Source organism: Diplodia corticola (genome assembly GCF_001883845.1).
Source record: "Diplodia corticola strain CBS 112549 chromosome Unknown scaffold39, whole genome shotgun sequence".
In the NCBI taxonomy this organism is placed as follows: domain Eukaryota; kingdom Fungi; phylum Ascomycota; class Dothideomycetes; order Botryosphaeriales; family Botryosphaeriaceae; genus Diplodia; species Diplodia corticola.
In genome coordinates, this window is record NW_017971518.1 from 56,229 (window position 1) to 74,584 (window position 18,356).

The following is an 18,356-nucleotide window of genomic DNA, read 5'->3' on the forward strand; positions in this document are numbered from 1 at the left end:
CTCCTGCACTGCCCCGCTGGGGCCAGCAGAGCCTAGCATCCGCGCGTCGTCAGCGCCGCGGCCACCGCCCTAAGCAAAATGTCGCGCCGAGCCACCAGCCGCGTGCGCGAGCTGCCAGTGCTGCCAGTGCCGGCGCATGGCCGCGACACGAGCCCAAACGTCTCGGCCGGCGGTGTTGTCGCAGCACGCGTGCCGGAGAGTCGCAGGTCGCAGGTCGCAGGTCGCAAGTCGCAGGTCGCAGGGTCGCAGGTTGCAGCCGGCCTGCCGTGCCCTGGCGTGCCCTGCCGCCTTCAGGCCCCCCCGTTCTTTCCAGAAGACCAGGGCTCGCGAGGATCACTGGCCCCACCCAGCCTTAGCACCAGCCCTCCGCCGCGTCGCCCCCCGGCCTGCCCAGCCAACAACAACGCCATCGAAAGCAAGCCTCTCGCCGCAGCCCCTGCGTCTGGCGTCACCAGTCGCTTGTCGCCCGCACCACCCTGCACCCTGCACCCCCAACCTCCGTCAGCCTCGTACCCCAAACCGCCGCATTCCACAAAACCGCTTCCCTCTCTCTCCAGAATACGATACCCACCACACACATCTCCACCACACAGCCCGCCCGACCCTCTCCAATCCCGCCACGCCATCCCGCCACGCCACGCCATCCACCCACTCCCACCCCGACCCACCACCCCGGGACCCATCCGCCACCCGCCGCCGCCATGTCCAACGACAACGACAACCACCACCCCCCCATCCCCCTCCACGCCCCCATCACGACCGCCCCCTCGCCGACCAGCGTCTCCCCCGCGCAGCCCGTCCCCGCCCCCGCCTGGCTGCAGGGCAAATGGCACGTCACGCACAGCACGCTCCCCATGTGGCGCACCAAGCGCAACGTGACCATCACCTACACGCCCGTGGCCGACAGCACCAAGATCGACGACCTGGTCGAGTACCAGGCCCTCGACGGCAGCAGCACCACCGCCAAGATCAAATCCGTCCACGGCGTCGACACGCCCGCCGCCGACTGCGCGGGCTGGGCGTGGGACTGGCGCGGCAAGGGGTGGTTGGTCATTGCGAGCAGTCGGTGGGAGGTGCTGGGGTATGGGGACGAGCTGGACGGTGGTGGAAATGGTGGTGGTGGGGCGCAGACGCAGCCGCCGGATGCCAGGCAGTGGGTTGTTACGTATTTCGCCAAGACGTTGTTTACGCCGGCGGGCATCGATTTGTATAGCCGGCACCCGGACGGCTTGAGGCCGGGGACGGTGAGGGCGATTGAGGAGGCGTTGGCGGGGGTGGAGGATGAGGGCGTGAGGAGTTTGGCGAAGGAGCTGTTTGAGGTGAAGATGGATGGGGCGAGGAAGGATTGATGGGTTGGGTGGGTGTGGGAATGGGGCTGGGCTGGGCTAACGTTTTTTGGTTGATGTGGAGGTTATGCGGTTTAAGGTTATTAATGGGAAGGTTGGGGCCCGGGGCGGGCGGCGCGGAAAAGGTTATTGTTCAACCGGTTATGAACGTACTTTCCACGAGGCAACAACACGCTTGGAAGGAGGATGCAACACCGACGCCATCTAATTTTGACGGTAATTGGGTATTTACTGCTGGCTGGATGTTTTAATGATTCGGGAAATGGAATGATGCCCTTCCTCTTCTTGGCGACAACGGATGGTCTATTGGAAGCACGGTTGCCGCAAACTCGGGATCTACCGACTATTTTATCTCCGATCTTATCGATATATTGGCTTTCTTTGATTCGTCTCATCACCCTTCTCGTTTCCTTTCCTATTCCGAAATCCCTCACTCATTTCGCTTACCCGATCCGGACTGCAGTAGCACCCAGACTAACGTTGTTTTTGTGTAGTTGCCCACGTGTACTCCTTTCTCATATCCCACGTGGAGGCGCAGTTCGATGGGCTCCGGATCAGCAACAACGGCACAGTGCGCTGCGGTTGTATTTAACCCTCCCTGTGTCCTATCAAAGACTGCAATCTTCCTGCATTGCACTTGAACAAATATCCAGATGTGAATATGGAGAGTTTGAATCCCGACATCTGGACGTAGAGTTCCATTACCCGCAGGAGCATCGTACTGCCTGCTGGATTGAGATCGGGAAGAACAGTCCCAACTGCATGTCCTTATGATGAAAGCATGACACGACGCGATACGCTCAAACCTAGGCATCAGTGGTAGACAACCGCAACTTAAACCTTGCAGTGTCGACAATTTTAACAAACACTACACATCAATGCATCAATATCAACACCCTGCGTACTCGAACTCTCGACACCTCCCACCCATCAATAAAGTGAATCATTCCCAATCCACCACGAACGAACCCCGATACTCACCCACAACCCAACCCAAACCCATCCACCACACCAGCCCGACCCTCCTGAACCAGGAAAAAAAAAAAAGAAAAGGACCACCGTCTCTCACAAACCCCCAACCGCACCGCATCCACTCACCAACCATCCCGCAACTACCATCCGTGATTCGAGCGGTTCGGACAGGTTTCTCCCCCCTGGTGGTGTCGCTTCCGACGTCCCATGCTTTCAGAGACTTCCAGGTGTCACTTTGCAGAAGAGGCTTCGATGAACGAGCGTGTGGTGGAGACATACCTAACCATGTCTGTGTGGTTGAGTGGCCTTCCTTGTATATGTTTAGTACCGAGGTTCGCTCGATCACCTTCTATAAGTCTTTCCTAACGCACAAAAAGCTGCCTCCAATACACCTACCTCAAACGCACCCAGCACTTGTACAGCTACTAGACATAGGCACAAGCAAGCAAGCCATCATGGAACGACAATAGCGGTACCGCCCGCCCTCCTCCACACTCGCTCGAAAGGCGATCATTCCAGCAACAACGAATGGATGATGCAACGACGACACGACTCACTACCGCAAACGAGTCTGAGCGCACACGCCTGAGCGCGAAGCTGGCGAGGCTATTGTAGATTATGATGGCTTGAGTGACGATGGAGAAAGCCCCGTGGTATAAACCACCAGAGCGGGTCTTTGAGAGAGTAATGGTCCTCAGCCGTACTGTTTCGCATTTCTACTACCACTCACAATAGATAGGTACAGGATGGACGTGGGTACCTCTAGTATCTTCATCAAACTCCTCCGCCGCTCAAATATCCTCGGCTGATGATAGGTTGGAATCACTTGGAGGCCGACCGGTGCAGACAGCAAGCACCCCGAAGGAAAATACCTACACCATTGTGACATCATCCATCGCGTACCTCAAAAAAGATCACGCGACAAACAAACAAGAAGACCGACGAGAGACTGCAGTATGAAGACGTTGGCATCATTGAGTTCCATGTAAATTTACGTACGTTTATATTTCATATTTCCGTGCAATACTTTGCAAGTAAGTCGAGAAACCCAGCCAGAGTCTCTGCTCCTCTCAAGTACCACCACCAAAAAATCCCGTAAACGTTTAACCTCTCAAAAAGAAAAAAAAAAAGGAAAACAAGTAAAAAACAACCATAAGCTAAGAACAAGAGAAAACCCATATAATCATGAACACATGAAGCCAAACCGCAATGGCACCGCCAGCGCCAGACCCAAAACCTCTTTCCCCTCAGTAGCTAACTTGTACAGCACTCACCCTCTGATCATGTTACAACTTCCTTCCACTCCCCTCCTATCCTCATCTCACAAGAGAGACGAAAAAAAAAAAAGAAAAAACCTACGCACTCGCCAACTTCTTCAACAACTCCTCCTTCTCCCCCGTCGGCAGCGTCTCCAACGCCGCCAAAATGCCCTTCAGGCCCGCCTCCCTATCCTTCCTCACCAGCTCCGCGACCTGGTACGCCGTCGTCTCCCTCGTCAAGCTCTCCACCTTGGACGCGACCTCCTTGCGGTTGGTCTCGATCCACTCGGCGACGGCCTGGTCGGCGTTCGCAAAGTCCTCGACGCCCGACCAGGCCGCGAGCTGCGCGAGCGCCTCGTTGCGGCTGATGGCGCCCGAGTCGGAGACGGCGAGGCGCTTGAGGATGTACTCCTCGTTGATGCGGCGGCGCAGGCGCCAGTAGAAGAAGCGGCGGGCGTTCTGCCAGCGCAGCGGCATGCGGATGGCGCCCTTGGCCGCCATGCGGCCGGCGCGGTCGTGCAGGTCGGCGAACTGGAGCGAGATCTGGCCGTACACGGGCAGCAGCAGCTGCTCACGCTCCGTCATCTCCGCCCGCAGCTTCTGCTGCTCCTCCTTGGACAGGCTGCTGCTGTCCGCCAGCTTGCGCTTGAGCTCGCCGTACGTCGGGTCCAGGCGCGCCATCGTCTCGAGCTGGCGGTCCTTGCGGAACTTGATGCCCACGATGCCTTCCGGCTCGAGGACGCCGCCGCGCGAGTCCTCGTCGGCGTACATCTCCATGAACTTGGGGTTGATGGTCGGGTCCACGACGACCCACGAACCGCCACGGAGCTCGCCGAACGGAGGAATGTAGACGAAGACGGGCTGCTCGTACTTGACGAGCGCGTCGACGATGTAGGAACCGTACTTGAGGACCTCGTTGAACATGTCGCGCTGACCACCAGAGAAACCACGCCAGTTGGCAAGGATGAACAGCGGAAGCTGCTCTCCGTTGTTGAAATCCTTGATGGCCTGGGCCGTCTTGAAGGCCGAGTTGGGGTACCAGACACCACCGGCCTCCGAGGTGATCTGCTCGATGGAGTCGGGGTTGGCGGGATCGGCAGGAATGACGTTCTCAACGGCGCGGGTCTCGACACCGATGACACCAACGGGAAGACCGCCGAGACGAGCACGACCAACGACAACCGTCTTGGCCCAGCCGCCAAGCGACTCCTCGAAGGAGCCACGGTCAAAGAGACCAGAGAGGTAGCCCTCTTCGTCCTCCTTACCGGCAATGAGCCACCTGACGTCGTAAGGCTGCTTCTGCGGCGGGTAGTAGGTGATATCGCGGTCCCAGTGCTCGGCAGTAGGAGACAGGGGGATGGGCTGACCCTTGCTGGACGGGATGTACGACAGCCAGCGGACGATCTTGGACACACCCTCAAAGTCATCGGAGGCAGTCATGTGCGAGACACCGTTCTTGTACATGATTTGAGTGCCACCAAGCTGCAGGTTAGAGGTGTAGACCTCACGGCCGAGCAGCTTGTTGATAGCCGGAGCACCAGTAAGGATGATGGGCTGGCCCTCGATCTGAATGGCACGCTGGCCGAGGCGGACGAGGTAAGCACCAATACCAACCGAACGGCAAGTGACCAGGGTGATGGTGAAGATGTCCTCGTAGGCCCTGGAAGTCTCACCAGCGATGAGACCGGAGCCACGCAGACACTCAACACCAAGACCATCCTCGGCACCAATAATGGTCGTGATCTTGTGCCTGACCTCACCTTCGTCCTCGATCTGCTCGGTGATGACCTCGCGCCTGTCACCCTCGTCGAAGGCCTTCTTCTTCTCCTCGGTGATGTAGAGGTACTTGAAGCCCTTCTCGGGGTTGGTAGGGTCGTTCCAGGCGACGGAGAAATGCGGGATCAGCTCCTCGGCCATACCGATGCGGGCACCGGAGTTGGCAGACAGGTAGATGCGAGGAATGCCAAGCTTGCGGGCAAGCTCAGAGCATTTGTGGAAGAACTTGTCTTCCGCCGGGCCGAAGGAACCGATCTTGAAGGTGATGTCGTTGGAGATGATGATGAACTTACGGCCCTTGGGGTACTCAGGGGTCTTGGCCGTGACGATCCAACCGACCATACCGATGGTGTTGGCACCCGGCTCGCGGTTGACCTCGGCCAGGTTGTCGTTGTCGTCGAGAACAAGCTCGTTGTACTCGATGCACTCTCCCTTGACGGGCTGCTTCTCCTTGAGCGCCTGGCTCTTGGCGCAAGAGGAGTGCCAGCAGTTCTCAATAGCCTGCCTGAAAAGCTCAGGGAAATCGTAGACGTATTGAGTGCCCATGATGTGGGCCTTGTAGCGCTTGGGCTGGAGAGCACCCTTGGTGGGGTAGGGAGTGGAGACGGGACGCAGGTGCATGGCGCCAATCTTGGTAGTACCACCAATGCTGTGGAAGAGCCACTGGCCACCCTTCTCGGACTTCTTCTCGGCGTAGAGCTCAACGTCGACGACGTAGCCAGCAGTGTTGGTGATGACCACGCGAAGAGGGTAGGGCTCGCCGTGCTCGTCGGTGCAGATGATGCGAATCTCAGCACCAGTGACACGGAGCCTCCAGGCGCGGCGACCGAACCTGTCGAGGAAGCTACCGAGAGCCTCCTGGACATCCTGGGGCTGCAGGGGGAAGACGGTGGAAAAGTTGATGAAGATGTGGTTCATGTCAGAGCCGTTGTTGCCAATAATCTCGAGAGCATCCAGGATGTCGTTCATCAACCTGTCAGCCTCGGAGATCATGAACTCGGCCGTGGGAATGCCCTCCCGGAGACGGCCCGGACGAACAACGGCACGCGTGAAGTACCTCTTGTCGTTCTCCGCGCCCTTGCCAACAGCCTCATAGATGTGGATGTTGCGGTTCTCAGTGAACACAGGCTTGATGTTGAACTTGCTCAGGCGTCCAAGCTCAAGCTGGAAAGCAAGAGCTGGCTCGATGTGACGGATGCTGGCGTCTTCTTCATAGAGGGGGCCCCTGAAAGTGTAGTAGCCGGGGTAAGTGCCATCCTTGTGACCGCAGATGAAAGTCACACGGCGGACGCGCCTAGCCAAGAGCTCCTCCTTATAGTCGTTGACGATGGGAGTAATGCGACCCAGGATCTCAGTGTCATCGAAACTCTCGGCATCCCTGACGGCAACGTTGCAGACGGCAGTAAGCTCATCCTCGCTCTCCAGCCTAGGGGCAGGCTTGCGCTTGCCAGCAAGATCGGCGATCAGACCGTTGTTGCCGCTGGAAGCCCGCTTCTTGGTCGAGCCGACCGTAGGGAAGGCCTCAAGAGCACGCATCAGGTACTCCTCAGCATCCTCGAGGAAGGGAATAGGCACAACCGCACCCTTGCGGGTGGGCTCACCCTCCGCGCCACGGCGCAAGTAGCTCATATCGCTGATGGAGTGAATACGCTTGCCGAAGAAAGAGCTCTGTTCACCGCTGGGGGTCGAGGGGGTGGACGGGTGCGAAGACTCGACCGGGAGGCCAAATTCAGACTCGCCGACCTTGCGCAGGGCGAAATCCCAAGAAAGGACGTAGGGCGCCTCGGTCTCGATGTGGTAGTCGATCTGCTTGAGCTGGTAGGCACGGTAGGCGCGGCGCGTGTAAACCTCAAGAGCAGCCAGAGCGACATAAGGGTCAGAGTGAGCGAAGAAGGTGGGCAGAACATCGAAGACAGTGTACTTCGAGTCAACGACCTCCTTGATGATATCGAAATCAGGCTCCCTGTGGTCCCAGCCACTCTCGCCGTACTTGGACTCGACAACGGAAGTGCGAAGGATGTGCTCCATCTGAGAGGTACGCTCCTCAAGGGAAGGCATGGCGCACTGGATCAAGACCTCGCGAGCCTTGATGGCGACCTTGGCGGTAGCCCTAGACTCGAGCTCGGTCAGCTTGCGGAGAGGCTCCTTCAGGTACTTGGCAACGTTTCCGACACCCGGCTTGTTGGGCTTGTAAGAGTCCAGGATGGCAAGGAGAAGGTTGTTCTTGGACCCAACCCTGGTGTGAGACAGGACAGTGTAGACGATAGGTACAAGATCATCTTTCTGTGAATCCCTGAGCTTAAGGACAATCTCCTCGTCCCTGTTCTGACGGTAAGAGAACTGGTACTCGACAGCAGTGTACTCTTCAACGAGGGTAGCCATGATGGCAAACTCGTGCGCCTTCAGGCCCTCAATGTACTGGTTGGCAATCTCAAGGAGAGGGGAGAGAGTGGTGCGGAGAAGGGAAGCATCAGCAGGGTCAACACTCTCCTCAAGGAAGCGGTTGAAAGTCTTGATGAGCTGCTTGGCGGGGAACTCGACATTACGGCTGTGGGCGCGATCCACAATCTGTTCGAGAGCAGCGTCGAGCTTCTGAGGCATGCGGGCGTGGAGAGCAGAAGCCTGAGCATTCCACTGGCCGTAAGGAAGCTCAGGGTCGCGAAGGACAGCGATGAGCTCGTTAAGAGTATCGGCCATGATGACCTGGTTGTCGAAACCCTTGAGGATGTCCTGAAGAATGTTGTACAGGTAGGTGAAGCGCTGCGGGGGCTTGCTGCCCATGATTTGAGGCGGACCAAACTCAGGCAGCTGGCCGAGGAAGAGCTGGGCAGTCTTGACCTTCGAGGGGTCGTCCAGGGCCAAGATACCGAGGATATCGCCAGCTTCGAGAGTCGCGCCGGGCTGCTTGATGAGGTTGACGACACCATCCTCCTGAGCGATCAGGGGCATGTACATCTTCATGACCTCAACTTCGGCGAAGGCCTGTCCCTTGCTGATGTGCTCGCCGTTGGCGACGCTGAACTTGACAAGCTTACCAGGACTGGGGGTACGGAGCTGAGTGGGGTCGTTCTCCTGCTCGAGCAGGCAGGTCTTGCTGTCGACGGAAAGACGCGTCGCACCGACTTCCTCCTTCCAGTAGACGTTGTGAGACTTGCCGCCGAGCAGAACAAGGAGACCGCCGTCCGCAAGAGCGCGGACACCGACCTGGCACCTCGAGCCGTTGATGAACAAGGTGTAAGCATCGGTGCTAGACCTGGTAGCGGTGAACTTATAACGGAAGCCCTCGTAGATGAAGTCGATGGGGAAGACGGTCTTCAGGACATCCTTGGACGGAACCTGACCCTTCTCCAGACCCTTCTTGTACTCGGTGATGCAAGCCTCGCTAGCGACGTGGGCCTTTTGGACTGCACCGCAGATGACGGCGATCATCGGGTCAGGCCTCTCGGCGGTGAGCTTCTTCGAGATGAGCTCATCAAGCCAGCCGGTGGTGATGGTGTTGTCTTCGAAGGCGGGAGTCTCCAGAAGCTTGATCAGGTACTCAACAGTCGTCCTGAAGTCGCCACGAATGCTCAATTCCTTCAATGCAACAACCATGTGCTTCCGAGATGCGGTACGGTTTTCGCCATAAGCGAAAATGTGACCGAACTGGCTGTCGGAGAAGCTGTGGATACCACCGGCAGTACCGACGGAGAAGTAACCCCAAACATTGGAGCTACTCCTGAAGTTCAGCTCGTGCATGGTACCGCTGGAAGGCTTGAAACCCTCTCCGGGATCTTCCGAGGTGATACGGCAGGCAGTCGTGTGACCCTTGGGCTTGGGCTTACGCTGGTTGACGAGGGACTCCTCAGAGGAGAAATCGAAGTCGATCTCGGTGGCGGAGTGGGGGTCAACACCGTACAGAAGACGGATGTCGCGGATCTGGTGCAGCGGAATGCCCATGGCAATCTGGAGCTGGGCTGCGGGCAGGTTTACGCCAGAAACCATTTCGGTGGTGGGGTGCTCGACCTGCAGACGCGGGTTCAGTTCCAGGAAGTAGAAGGCATCGTCCTCGTGCGAGTACAGGTATTCCACCGTACCCGCCGAGACGTAGCCGACCAATCTACCCAGCGCCACTGCTGATTTCTCCATCCGTTGGAACGACTCCGAGTTTGCGACCGTCACCGGCGCCTCCTCAATGATCTTCTGATGTCTCCGCTGAACGGAGCAGTCACGGCCGAAGAGCGAGATGTTGTTGCCGTACTGGTCAGCCAGGAGCTGCACCTCCAGATGCCGAGCGTTGCCGGCCAACTTCATGATGAAGATGGGCGAGCCGGGAATCTCGCTGGCGGCAGCGCGGTACATCTGGATGAAGTTCTCCTCCGACTCGACCTTGCGGATACCCTTGCCGCCGCCACCCTCCGAGGCCTTGACCATGACGGGGAAGCCGATCGCCCTGGCCTTCTCAAGACCCTCCTCGGGCGAGTGTGTGCAGCCCTTGTCGTACACGTCCTCGGGCACCGTGACGATTCCGCCGTCGTCGACGACGACCTGGTCCACGCCAGTACCCGACCACGGGATACAGGGAACGTTCGCATGCTGAGCAACGATTGTAGACGAGATCTTGTCTCCGAGCGAGCGCATGGCCGAACCGGGAGGGCCGATGAAGACGATCTTGTGTGGCGACGCGGCGAGCGACTCGGGGAGCTTCGGGTTCTCGGAGGCGTGACCCCAGCCGGCCCAGACGGCGTGGACACCCATGCGTTCTGCCACGTCGACGATGAGCTCGACGTTGGCGTAGTTGTTGTTGTTGGTGCCTCCGGGGACCTGTTTGATCGCTGTCAGCTCTCGCCCACTCTCACGCAACGCTCGGGGTGGCTACGCACCTCAACATATTGGTCGGCCATGCGGATGTAATCTGCGTTCGCCTGCAGATCTTCCGGGGTGGCCATGACGGTGAATTGGATTGCCCTCTCGTCGCCGAACGTCTCGTACGCCCATTTCCGCACCGATCTGATCTCCTTGACCGCTGCGATACCGTTGTTGGCGATGAGGACCTGCAAAGAAGAGCATCGTTAGGCAACCGCGCATGACCGCTGCTCGCGAGGCGATTCTTACATTCGTGATGACGGTGTGGCCTGTCGCGCGTTAGCTGGGCTGGAATCGGGCGGCGGGAATGAAGAGTCTTACCGTCATGGCTGGCCACGAAGTCCTTCACCTTCGAGGGTGGTGCGTTTCCGAGGTGGTTAAGCCCAATGAAGTGCTCACCTGCGGGTCGTCAGCAGGCTGCGCAGCTGGGCGCAGAGGAGCTCGTGGGCGGTCGATTTGCCGCCTGGCGCGTGGGAGCCCGCCGCGGTGTCCGTGAGCTTACCGATGTTCTTCTTGGCTGCCCAGCTCGACGGTGTCCCGTTCGGCTGAGCGCCCGAGTCTGCTGAAAGTCCCATTTTCTAATGTGCGTGAAGATGGGATGTCGGGGTTGGGAGAGGCGGCGGGAGGAATTCGGCGCGTCTCTCTGGTCTACTGGGTGGGGGGAAGGAGATCTACTAGGTAGAGATCTAACGCAACAGGCGGACGGGGTATCGAGAATTAAAAAGATGCAAAGCAGACCGGTGCCAGTGTATGCAGGGAGCTCGCGGGGGCGGGGAGCGAGATAAGAGGCAAAAGCACACGGGGGAAGGCAGGGCGGCAGCTCAAGAAGTTCAGCTCGAGGTCAACGGGTGAGAATGGCTGGCGCGCCGCGGGGGAACTTTATGGCCAACTGCATGGGCTTTGCGTCCGAGCTTCGCAGGTGCCCCCAACGCGTCGGAAAATGCAAGATGCTGGATAAGAGCTGCGGCGGCTGACGGCGCCTCCACGCCGCTTCCCCAGCGATGCACCATGACGGAGTTTATCGGAACGCCATTTGCGGCGGCTCCCTGACCGCGCCCTGACGGGCCGCAACAGAATTGCGCAGCGGGCAAGCGGGCAAGCGGAAGCTGCGCTGTCGGGTTGGAGTGGTCCCTCAACGCGGTGGCCCAACAAAGCGACTCCCTCTCATCCAAATGCTCACCAAAATCACAGATCATCCCTTCCGATTCTTAACCGAGCGGGCCTCCGTTCCTTCCTGCCGCCGCCGCCGTGTGCCTGTGGCCTGTCGCTCTCTGCACCGTCACCGCTGTGCCGCCGTCAATTGGTACCTGGCAGCTGTCGCATCCCCCCAGAAGCCGGCCTAAAAATGGCACCGTCGCCTCCGTCGCCTCCGTCGCGTCCCATTCTCCGGCCCGCCAACTGCGATCAGGATGGATGACCTCTCGGCCCCGGGGGTTGCGGCTGGCGGCGGGCGGCTGATGAAGGGATGCAACACCGATCGGACCCCCACCTTCCGCCGGCGCAAGCGCCCACCTGCTATATCGTCGCCGTATCCGTAGGTAGTGTGCCTCTCTTGATCCGAGCCGACAGCGATCTCGAATCGCCTCTTTTTTTTCGCGTCGATCGCGGGTGCATTGGGCTCTTCTCCAGCGCCCAGACGCACCCAAACGAAAAATGCTGGGGTACAGCTTGCGTTCGGGCCGTAGCTCGATCTCCGTCCGCGGCAACACGCTCGCTGGTACTCAGCTATTGATCCTTGCCAGCCACCCGATGCACCTGAACCCTTTCGGCTCCGCCCTCGCGGAAGACCCTACAGCTCCTGCGTGCGCCATATCGCCTCAGCCGCTCACTCAGGGTCGACGGCTGATACCGCCATACCTCTTTCGGCAAAGCTCGCCCTGTCAGCTTTGTCATGCTTGTCAGCCCCGCTGGCGCTGCACTTCATCCCATGTCGTCCTGCATAGCTTCTCGCTTCACACCCTCCTGGTGCCTTGCCTTTTCAGATAAGCTTGATTGCTATTTCTCGAATGAGTGATAGCCAGCGTATGTCCTCGATATCAATGCTAGCTCTTTGCCGACAAACACCCCAGGTGAAGCGGTTTTTTTTTTTTTTTGAGAGCGAGCATTACCCGCCTCTCGCCCTCTGATTTAGAGCACCGGCAAGCCAGAGGCTAGAAGGGGAGAAGGATATGGCGGAACGGAAGAGGTTCAAAAAATGCTGGATCTTTTGTCGGTATGTACCAGGAACCAGAACTGACGTCGTGGAAGTACGGATGCCGTGGAACCAGCCGGGGGTCTCGACGGTGGCGGGGTAGAAGAATGGACCGTGACCGCCGCCAGATTTGTCGTCGTCGTCGTTGTCGTGATGACCGCCATGTCGGCCATGGTGGCCATCGCATCCGCCGTACGCGACCACGTGGTGTGCGATGCGGCCCGTGCTGGCGGACTCGGCAGCGGCTGTGCGATTATGATGCGGTCGCGCAAGCCGCTGAAGAGATGCATGTGGGACTGCATGTGGGACTGCACCGAGCGAACGGCGAGGCGTTGGTCGTGCGACCTGGACACGATGGCCTAGAAGCTGAACTACCGAGGTGGGCACGGCAAAGGGCACGCACAGCACATCGCAGTGTGCCAGCTGGAGAGCCATCCGACTGGCTTGAAAGGGATTTGCGGTAGTTCTGAAGAAGAAAGAAGAGGCTTGAGGCTAGAAGAGAAGCAAGCTTGAAATAACCCTTGTGCAGCTGATGCTTAACCAGGAAACAACCTGGCCCGCTTCTCTGGGCAGGTACGCCCAGCTGTTCCCTCCCAAATCTTCCCAGTAGAATTTCTACTTCACACCTACAGCCAGACATATATCTCTGCCACGGCCTCACCGCGGGGAATCATCTCCAAAATATCCCTATCCTAGCACTACACCAATGCACCAACTATTACCGGCTGCTGCGCCGAAGGAAACATCCGGGAGACCATCCTCTCTGATTGCCAGACACGACGAACTTCACTCTGGTTTCTGACCGTACGCAACGTGGCTGCATTCCCGTCAGTACTGGCACCTCGAAGAACTCCAAGGCTCACTTACAACGTGTAGTACGGATGAATCGACTTGTTCTTCAGCTCCTCCCTCACCTCCGCATTGATGACCTTTACCTCTTCGAGCTTCCAACCCAGGACGTTGGTGAACATACGGAACGAAAAAGCCTCCAGTCCATCAAGGTACTGCATCAGATTCACAAGACCGACCTCTTTCTACACCAGTGGTCAGCAATTTGTTTCAACACCCACACTTTCGATCCATACCATCTTCGGATCCTTGGGCCAAGGGCCCAGAGGAATCTTATACACGCGTGTATGCACATTGACGAAGCCTGCATCTTTCAGCCACCCCTCGGCCAACGGTCCCGGATACAGTTCTTTCCCGAGCTTCTTGCAACCCTCCTCCAGCGTTGCGAGGAAATGGTTGATATGCGCGTCGGCCTTCAGCGATCCGTCGTCGGATCTGTAGTGCGTGTCGAAGAGGTGGAGCCTAGACAAAACAGTCAGCAGGGACGATACCACACCAATCGCACCCCACAAGCCAGCCAGTCAGCCAGCCACTCACTCGGTCCAGCCGTCCGGCCTGGTGCACTTGAACATGTTCCCGATGAGCGCCGGCCAGTCGGAAATCGAGCCGTCCAGCTGCCTAGCGTAGATGAGATCGAAGGGCGTAGCGTGCGTCCAGGGCGCTTCGACGTCGTCGACTTCAAACTTCACATTCGGCGGCTTCAAAAACCCCCACATGTCAGCCCCAAGCCCAATTGACCCAACAACACCTTCTTTCCTCCCTGCGCACAAAAGAATACCGAAAACATACCACCCAATGCGGCTGCACAGGCGAGAGGTCGTTGCCCAGCACCTCGGCATCCGGATGATCGTCCGCAACCTCAATCGCCCATATGCCCGTCCCCGTCCCGACATCCAACACGCGCTTCAGCTTTTCCTTCCCGATCGGCGCGAAGAAGTGCTTCCTGCCCGTGGCCAGCATCACCATGTGGTGCAGCAGGTCGAGCCGGTCCTGCTCGTTCTCGTCGTTGGGCATGAAGTAGGCGCCATCTTTGTAGGCGTGGTAGCGGCGCCCGTTCTCGACCGGGTAGTTCACGACGCTGGACGAGAGCGATTGCGAGTACGCCGACAGCTGGTCCTCGATGGTGCCGACGGCCGAGTCGGTTTCGAACTACAGCCAGATTTTCCCCCCCGGGTCAGATCGAAGCTGGAAACGCCAATGGCTTCTTCGTATTATGGAAAGGGAGGGGGAGAAGAAAAAAAGCAAGTAACGTGGCGCAGCAGCGACCACATGCAGCATGTTGCGCCAAGGTACACGAGCTCCACTCAGCAAGGATGACGCTTACCCCAGTATCAACCTCGATGTGCTGCTCGGACGTGAACATTGTGATCTTTGAAGAATCGCAGGGCGCTAGTGCAGGGGGTGGTTGTCAATGCCACAAAAGAACTGCAAGCTGATGGGGAAGGGGGGTGGGAATCGAATGAGTCGGCTCCGCGCCCACGGGGCGGGCCGCCATAGTTTAAGAGCGGGAGGGCGTAATCACCGTGTTCGTGCGGCGCAGCAACGAGACAATGCAGCAGGGATTGACAGAAAACAGCCGACAATGCCCCCACAGGGGCCCCGCTTCTCAGGAGAGGTGGACGGCTACTGGAATCCAGGTTGGGCCAACTATCGACAGGGATAGTAATCATGCCGGGTACCTGAGCCGCCGGATTGCAGAGAGGGGAGACGGATCGGCCATCTTGCACGAAACGGCACGAACGGCGCGAAGAAAATGTGATGGTTCCGATGGCCCATGGTTGGTCAACCGCTTGTGTCTGATTGGCTGGCATGTCTGGACATTGATGTACGCAGAGTACCTGGACACCACTGGGGTCTTTCTGAAGTTGGAGGTGTCGATGCCGTCTTCGTAAGGGAGATCCTGTCACTGGTCGATGGCAAAGGTTTTCAGCATCTCCCTCTCCATTCTTGCTCTCAGCCGCTTTCACCCCAGCAGTTGTACGGGTAGAGCTTCCAGCGGGCCATATGCATCAACCCCTTTCTCGTCATGCAGGGTAGCATGCCCGGAAGGAAAGGCGATGCTTTTGAAGTCGAGGAGGTCTCTGAATGGGTGCCACACCAACCACGCCGAATTCCGGATATCGTCATCCAAGAGATAATTGAAATAGACAGTCTTCAATCACTGGCTACTCGGCGGTGTCGTCTGGAAGCGTGTCGTCCAGGTACTGCTCACGGGTGGGCTTGGCCTTTCCACTGTCGAAGACAATGAAGAAGATATGATACTGATTGGTGGATAAAGGACTCGTATCATCCCTCAGTGGTAGCGTTGTTGGTCAAAAGCTTGACAGCTTCAGGGTCCTGTGTTGGACGAGGATTGAGGATGGAAGCGGTTGAAAAGAAAAGAAAGTCAGTGAAGCCAGCGCAGTGGATGACGAAAAAAATTGACCTACGAATTCTGCAGGCAATTGAAGCAAGTATGCCGACGTATGTGCAAGGCCAAATTTACCAACAGTAGTCGAAGGTAGGTATCCGGGCGTAGATGTAGATTTAAACGACCTTTCTCCATATGCAGCTGAAGCAGATATCCGGATGTAAATGCAATTATCAAAAACATACAAATGCAACCAGGTATAGGATTTCGTAATCCATGCGGAATAGATGTAGGTGGGTCAATTTATCTTGCCCCCCACTGTGCCTGCCTCGGTGCCCCGCGATCGCGGTTACCAGTTTGAGGAGTCAGCAGGACCGGCACACAGTCACCATTCGGGCGGTCTTCACGTCTTGCGCCATTCGGGTTCCGCTGCCAACCTATTCTCAAACATCTTTTTTCAGTCCAACCGATCAACGTGCCACCAAGCCGACTATGGAGGAGAGGCAAAGCACCGTACAGGTATTTACAGACGCAGACTTGGGTAGAGAGTAAGTAAAAGCCTACCTCATCCGTGGCCCGACCACACAAACGCGTTTTGCGGAGACCCACGGTACTGATCCTCTCTTAGGTTGTTACAGGACCGCGTCACGGCCAACGCTGAGGTTGTTTGTGCGGACGGTCCAGTCATCGTAGCAAACTCCTACCACCTTTGCAAGAGCGCCTGGCTCATGGAAGCCCTCGGCTGTGTACCTCAGGTAAGCAAGATTCTACGGAGAGGAATTGGCACTGCCCTGATTAATGTGGCGCTGACGACTCGGAATGGCAGGCACAGCAGATAAGACGCATCGAGCTCGTGTACAATTATCCCGTCCCGGGTCTCCGCTACGATTTCCAGGCCGTCTACCCCATGGTGCAATACCTGCACTGCGCCGAGTACACGGAATCCCAGGGTGCAGACGACGACCTCCTGAGGAACATTCATTTGCACATCAATATGTATGCGATGGCAAACTCATTCGGCATTCCAGGACTCGAAGCCTACGCCAGCGACAAATTAAATAAGATCATGGATCGGCTTGTTTTAGATCCGATCCTACACGAAATGATCCACGCAGTATACGGCAAACCTCCCAGCATCGTCAGCGGCATCAAGTCGAGGCTCGTGGCTTACCTCGCAAAGAGAGCATGTATGCTAAAGAAGTTGAACAAGTGTACTGCCTTGATGAGGATCTACGGCGATTGTGCTGTGGATGTGCTGGAGGAACTGTCCAAGGATTCTTACATACTTCCAAGATTGTGGACCTCATCACAGCAGGTTGACCGTGGTTGAGGGACCCTGGAAAGCAGCCGATTCTTACTTTCTGATACTGTCACTACCTAGTCTAGTAGATGACAGCTTCACCTGTAGCAATCAAGTCACTTTCCCACCATTTCCCCGAAAACGTAGTCGTTTTGTCCAGCAACAATCTCATCAGTACAACACCAGCATCCCTCTATAAATGATGATTACGACCAATCGCCCGATCCAGCTAGAGTCTAACCGATTGCCAAGCAGCAAATATCCAGAGCAAGTACACATTACGACAACCTATCTCCATGTTTTCGCTACCCCACTAACGAGGACAGATCGAACGACATACGATGTAGCTCCAAGAAAAACACGGCCAACAACCAGCTCAGGCGACGTATCGAATCCCGTCCATCCATCCTTTCCATCACTCGACATCACATCACAGCCACAAACCGAATTCCCAAATATTAAATTTTTTCCATCATTCCATTTTTTTTGGTGTGCTATCTGTCTTTCATATCATTCTAGCCTCTCCACCGCCCAACCAGCCAACAGCACACACACACACTTCCCCCCTTTCCATCCAGGGTAAAGCAGCGGCATCGTATTGTTGCGGCGGCGACGGCGGCGGCGACAGCGGTGGCGGTGAGTACCAGTAGTACTACTTCAGTATATTCGCCCCCTCCAAAAAAAAGCAAACGAAAAAAAAACCCAACAATTTCCCTGGCCCAGCCCAGCCCAGCCCCCCCCAAAAAAATATAAAAAAATTCCCTCCTCCCCACACACAACCTTTATCATCATATCCTTCATCTCACTGTTTCCTTCCTTCCTTCTTCGTCTTCTTCTTCTTCTCCCAGTTTGGCAGTCATCCTCCCTTTTTTTTTCCAGCCCAGCCAAGAAAAAAAAACGAAAGTCTGCCATCATCGAATCCCCTCCTTCCCTCCCTTCTCTCATCCTCAATCAAGATAAAAAAAATAAAAAACAAAGAATCAAACCCCCTCTCGGAAAAAAACAAGAGTCGAAGATAAGAAGCAGAAACAGAACCGAGAAAAATCTGTGTACAACCGAAACGAATCTCAAATTGGACAGAAGAAGAGAAAGTCAAAAGAAGAGAGAGAGAGAAAGTCGGGTAATAGGAAAATGGTTTTCTCAGGCAATTTGTCTTGTAGTAGGTTGGTCGTTTGGTCTGTCGGTCGGACGATAGGTAGGAAGCAAGGAAAATAAAAACAAGAAGGAAGGAGCTCGTAAGGAAGGTGCTTTGATTTGTTTGTTTGTAAGGAAAAGTCTTTTTTTTTCAATGATTGAACGTTCTTCTGTCCTGGCTGTGTTTGGTCGTAAAAAAAAAACAAAGTGGAAGCCAGCTGGTCGGTTTGGATGTTGTGCGTGTGCGTATAGCAGCAGTCTTTGAAAAGAACAGCAACAAAAAAGGAAGAGGGGGGTATCATGCGGTGAACTGATGATCTTATGTACCCGAAAA

At 56.6% G+C, this 18,356-nt stretch overlaps 4 protein-coding genes across 4 annotated transcripts; 2 read left to right on the top strand and 2 right to left on the bottom strand.

Annotated features, from left to right (window-relative positions):
• Positions 1-701: 701 nt before the first annotated feature.
• BKCO1_3900019 (histidinolphosphatase-like protein) lies at positions 702-1,349 on the top strand (the record flags this gene model as incomplete). The annotated part of the gene is made up of 1 exon (XM_020275325.1): positions 702-1,349. One exon carries the CDS (start codon positions 702-704, stop codon positions 1,347-1,349), a length of 648 nt encoding a protein of 215 aa, XP_020128556.1.
• Positions 1,350-3,673: 2,324 nt separating this feature from the next.
• Positions 3,674-10,773, bottom strand: BKCO1_3900020 (acetyl-carboxylase; the record flags this gene model as incomplete). The annotated part of the gene is made up of 5 exons (XM_020275327.1): positions 3,674-10,156; positions 10,216-10,386; positions 10,448-10,467; positions 10,520-10,597; positions 10,701-10,773. 5 exons carry the CDS (start codon positions 10,771-10,773, stop codon positions 3,674-3,676), a joined length of 6,825 nt encoding a protein of 2,274 aa, XP_020128611.1.
• A 2,402-nt stretch (positions 10,774-13,175) lies between these two features.
• On the bottom strand, positions 13,176-14,601 carry BKCO1_3900021 (methyltransferase domain-containing protein; the record flags this gene model as incomplete). Its single annotated transcript, XM_020275328.1, has 6 exons — positions 13,176-13,206; positions 13,257-13,423; positions 13,475-13,700; positions 13,776-13,936; positions 14,028-14,387; positions 14,563-14,601. 6 exons carry the CDS (start codon positions 14,599-14,601, stop codon positions 13,176-13,178), a joined length of 984 nt encoding a protein of 327 aa, XP_020128610.1.
• A 1,479-nt stretch (positions 14,602-16,080) lies between these two features.
• On the top strand, positions 16,081-16,918 carry BKCO1_3900022 (uncharacterized protein; the record flags this gene model as incomplete). Its single annotated transcript, XM_020275329.1, has 3 exons — positions 16,081-16,136; positions 16,217-16,343; positions 16,415-16,918. 3 exons carry the CDS (start codon positions 16,081-16,083, stop codon positions 16,916-16,918), a joined length of 687 nt encoding a protein of 228 aa, XP_020128613.1.
• Positions 16,919-18,356: the final 1,438 nt, after the last annotated feature.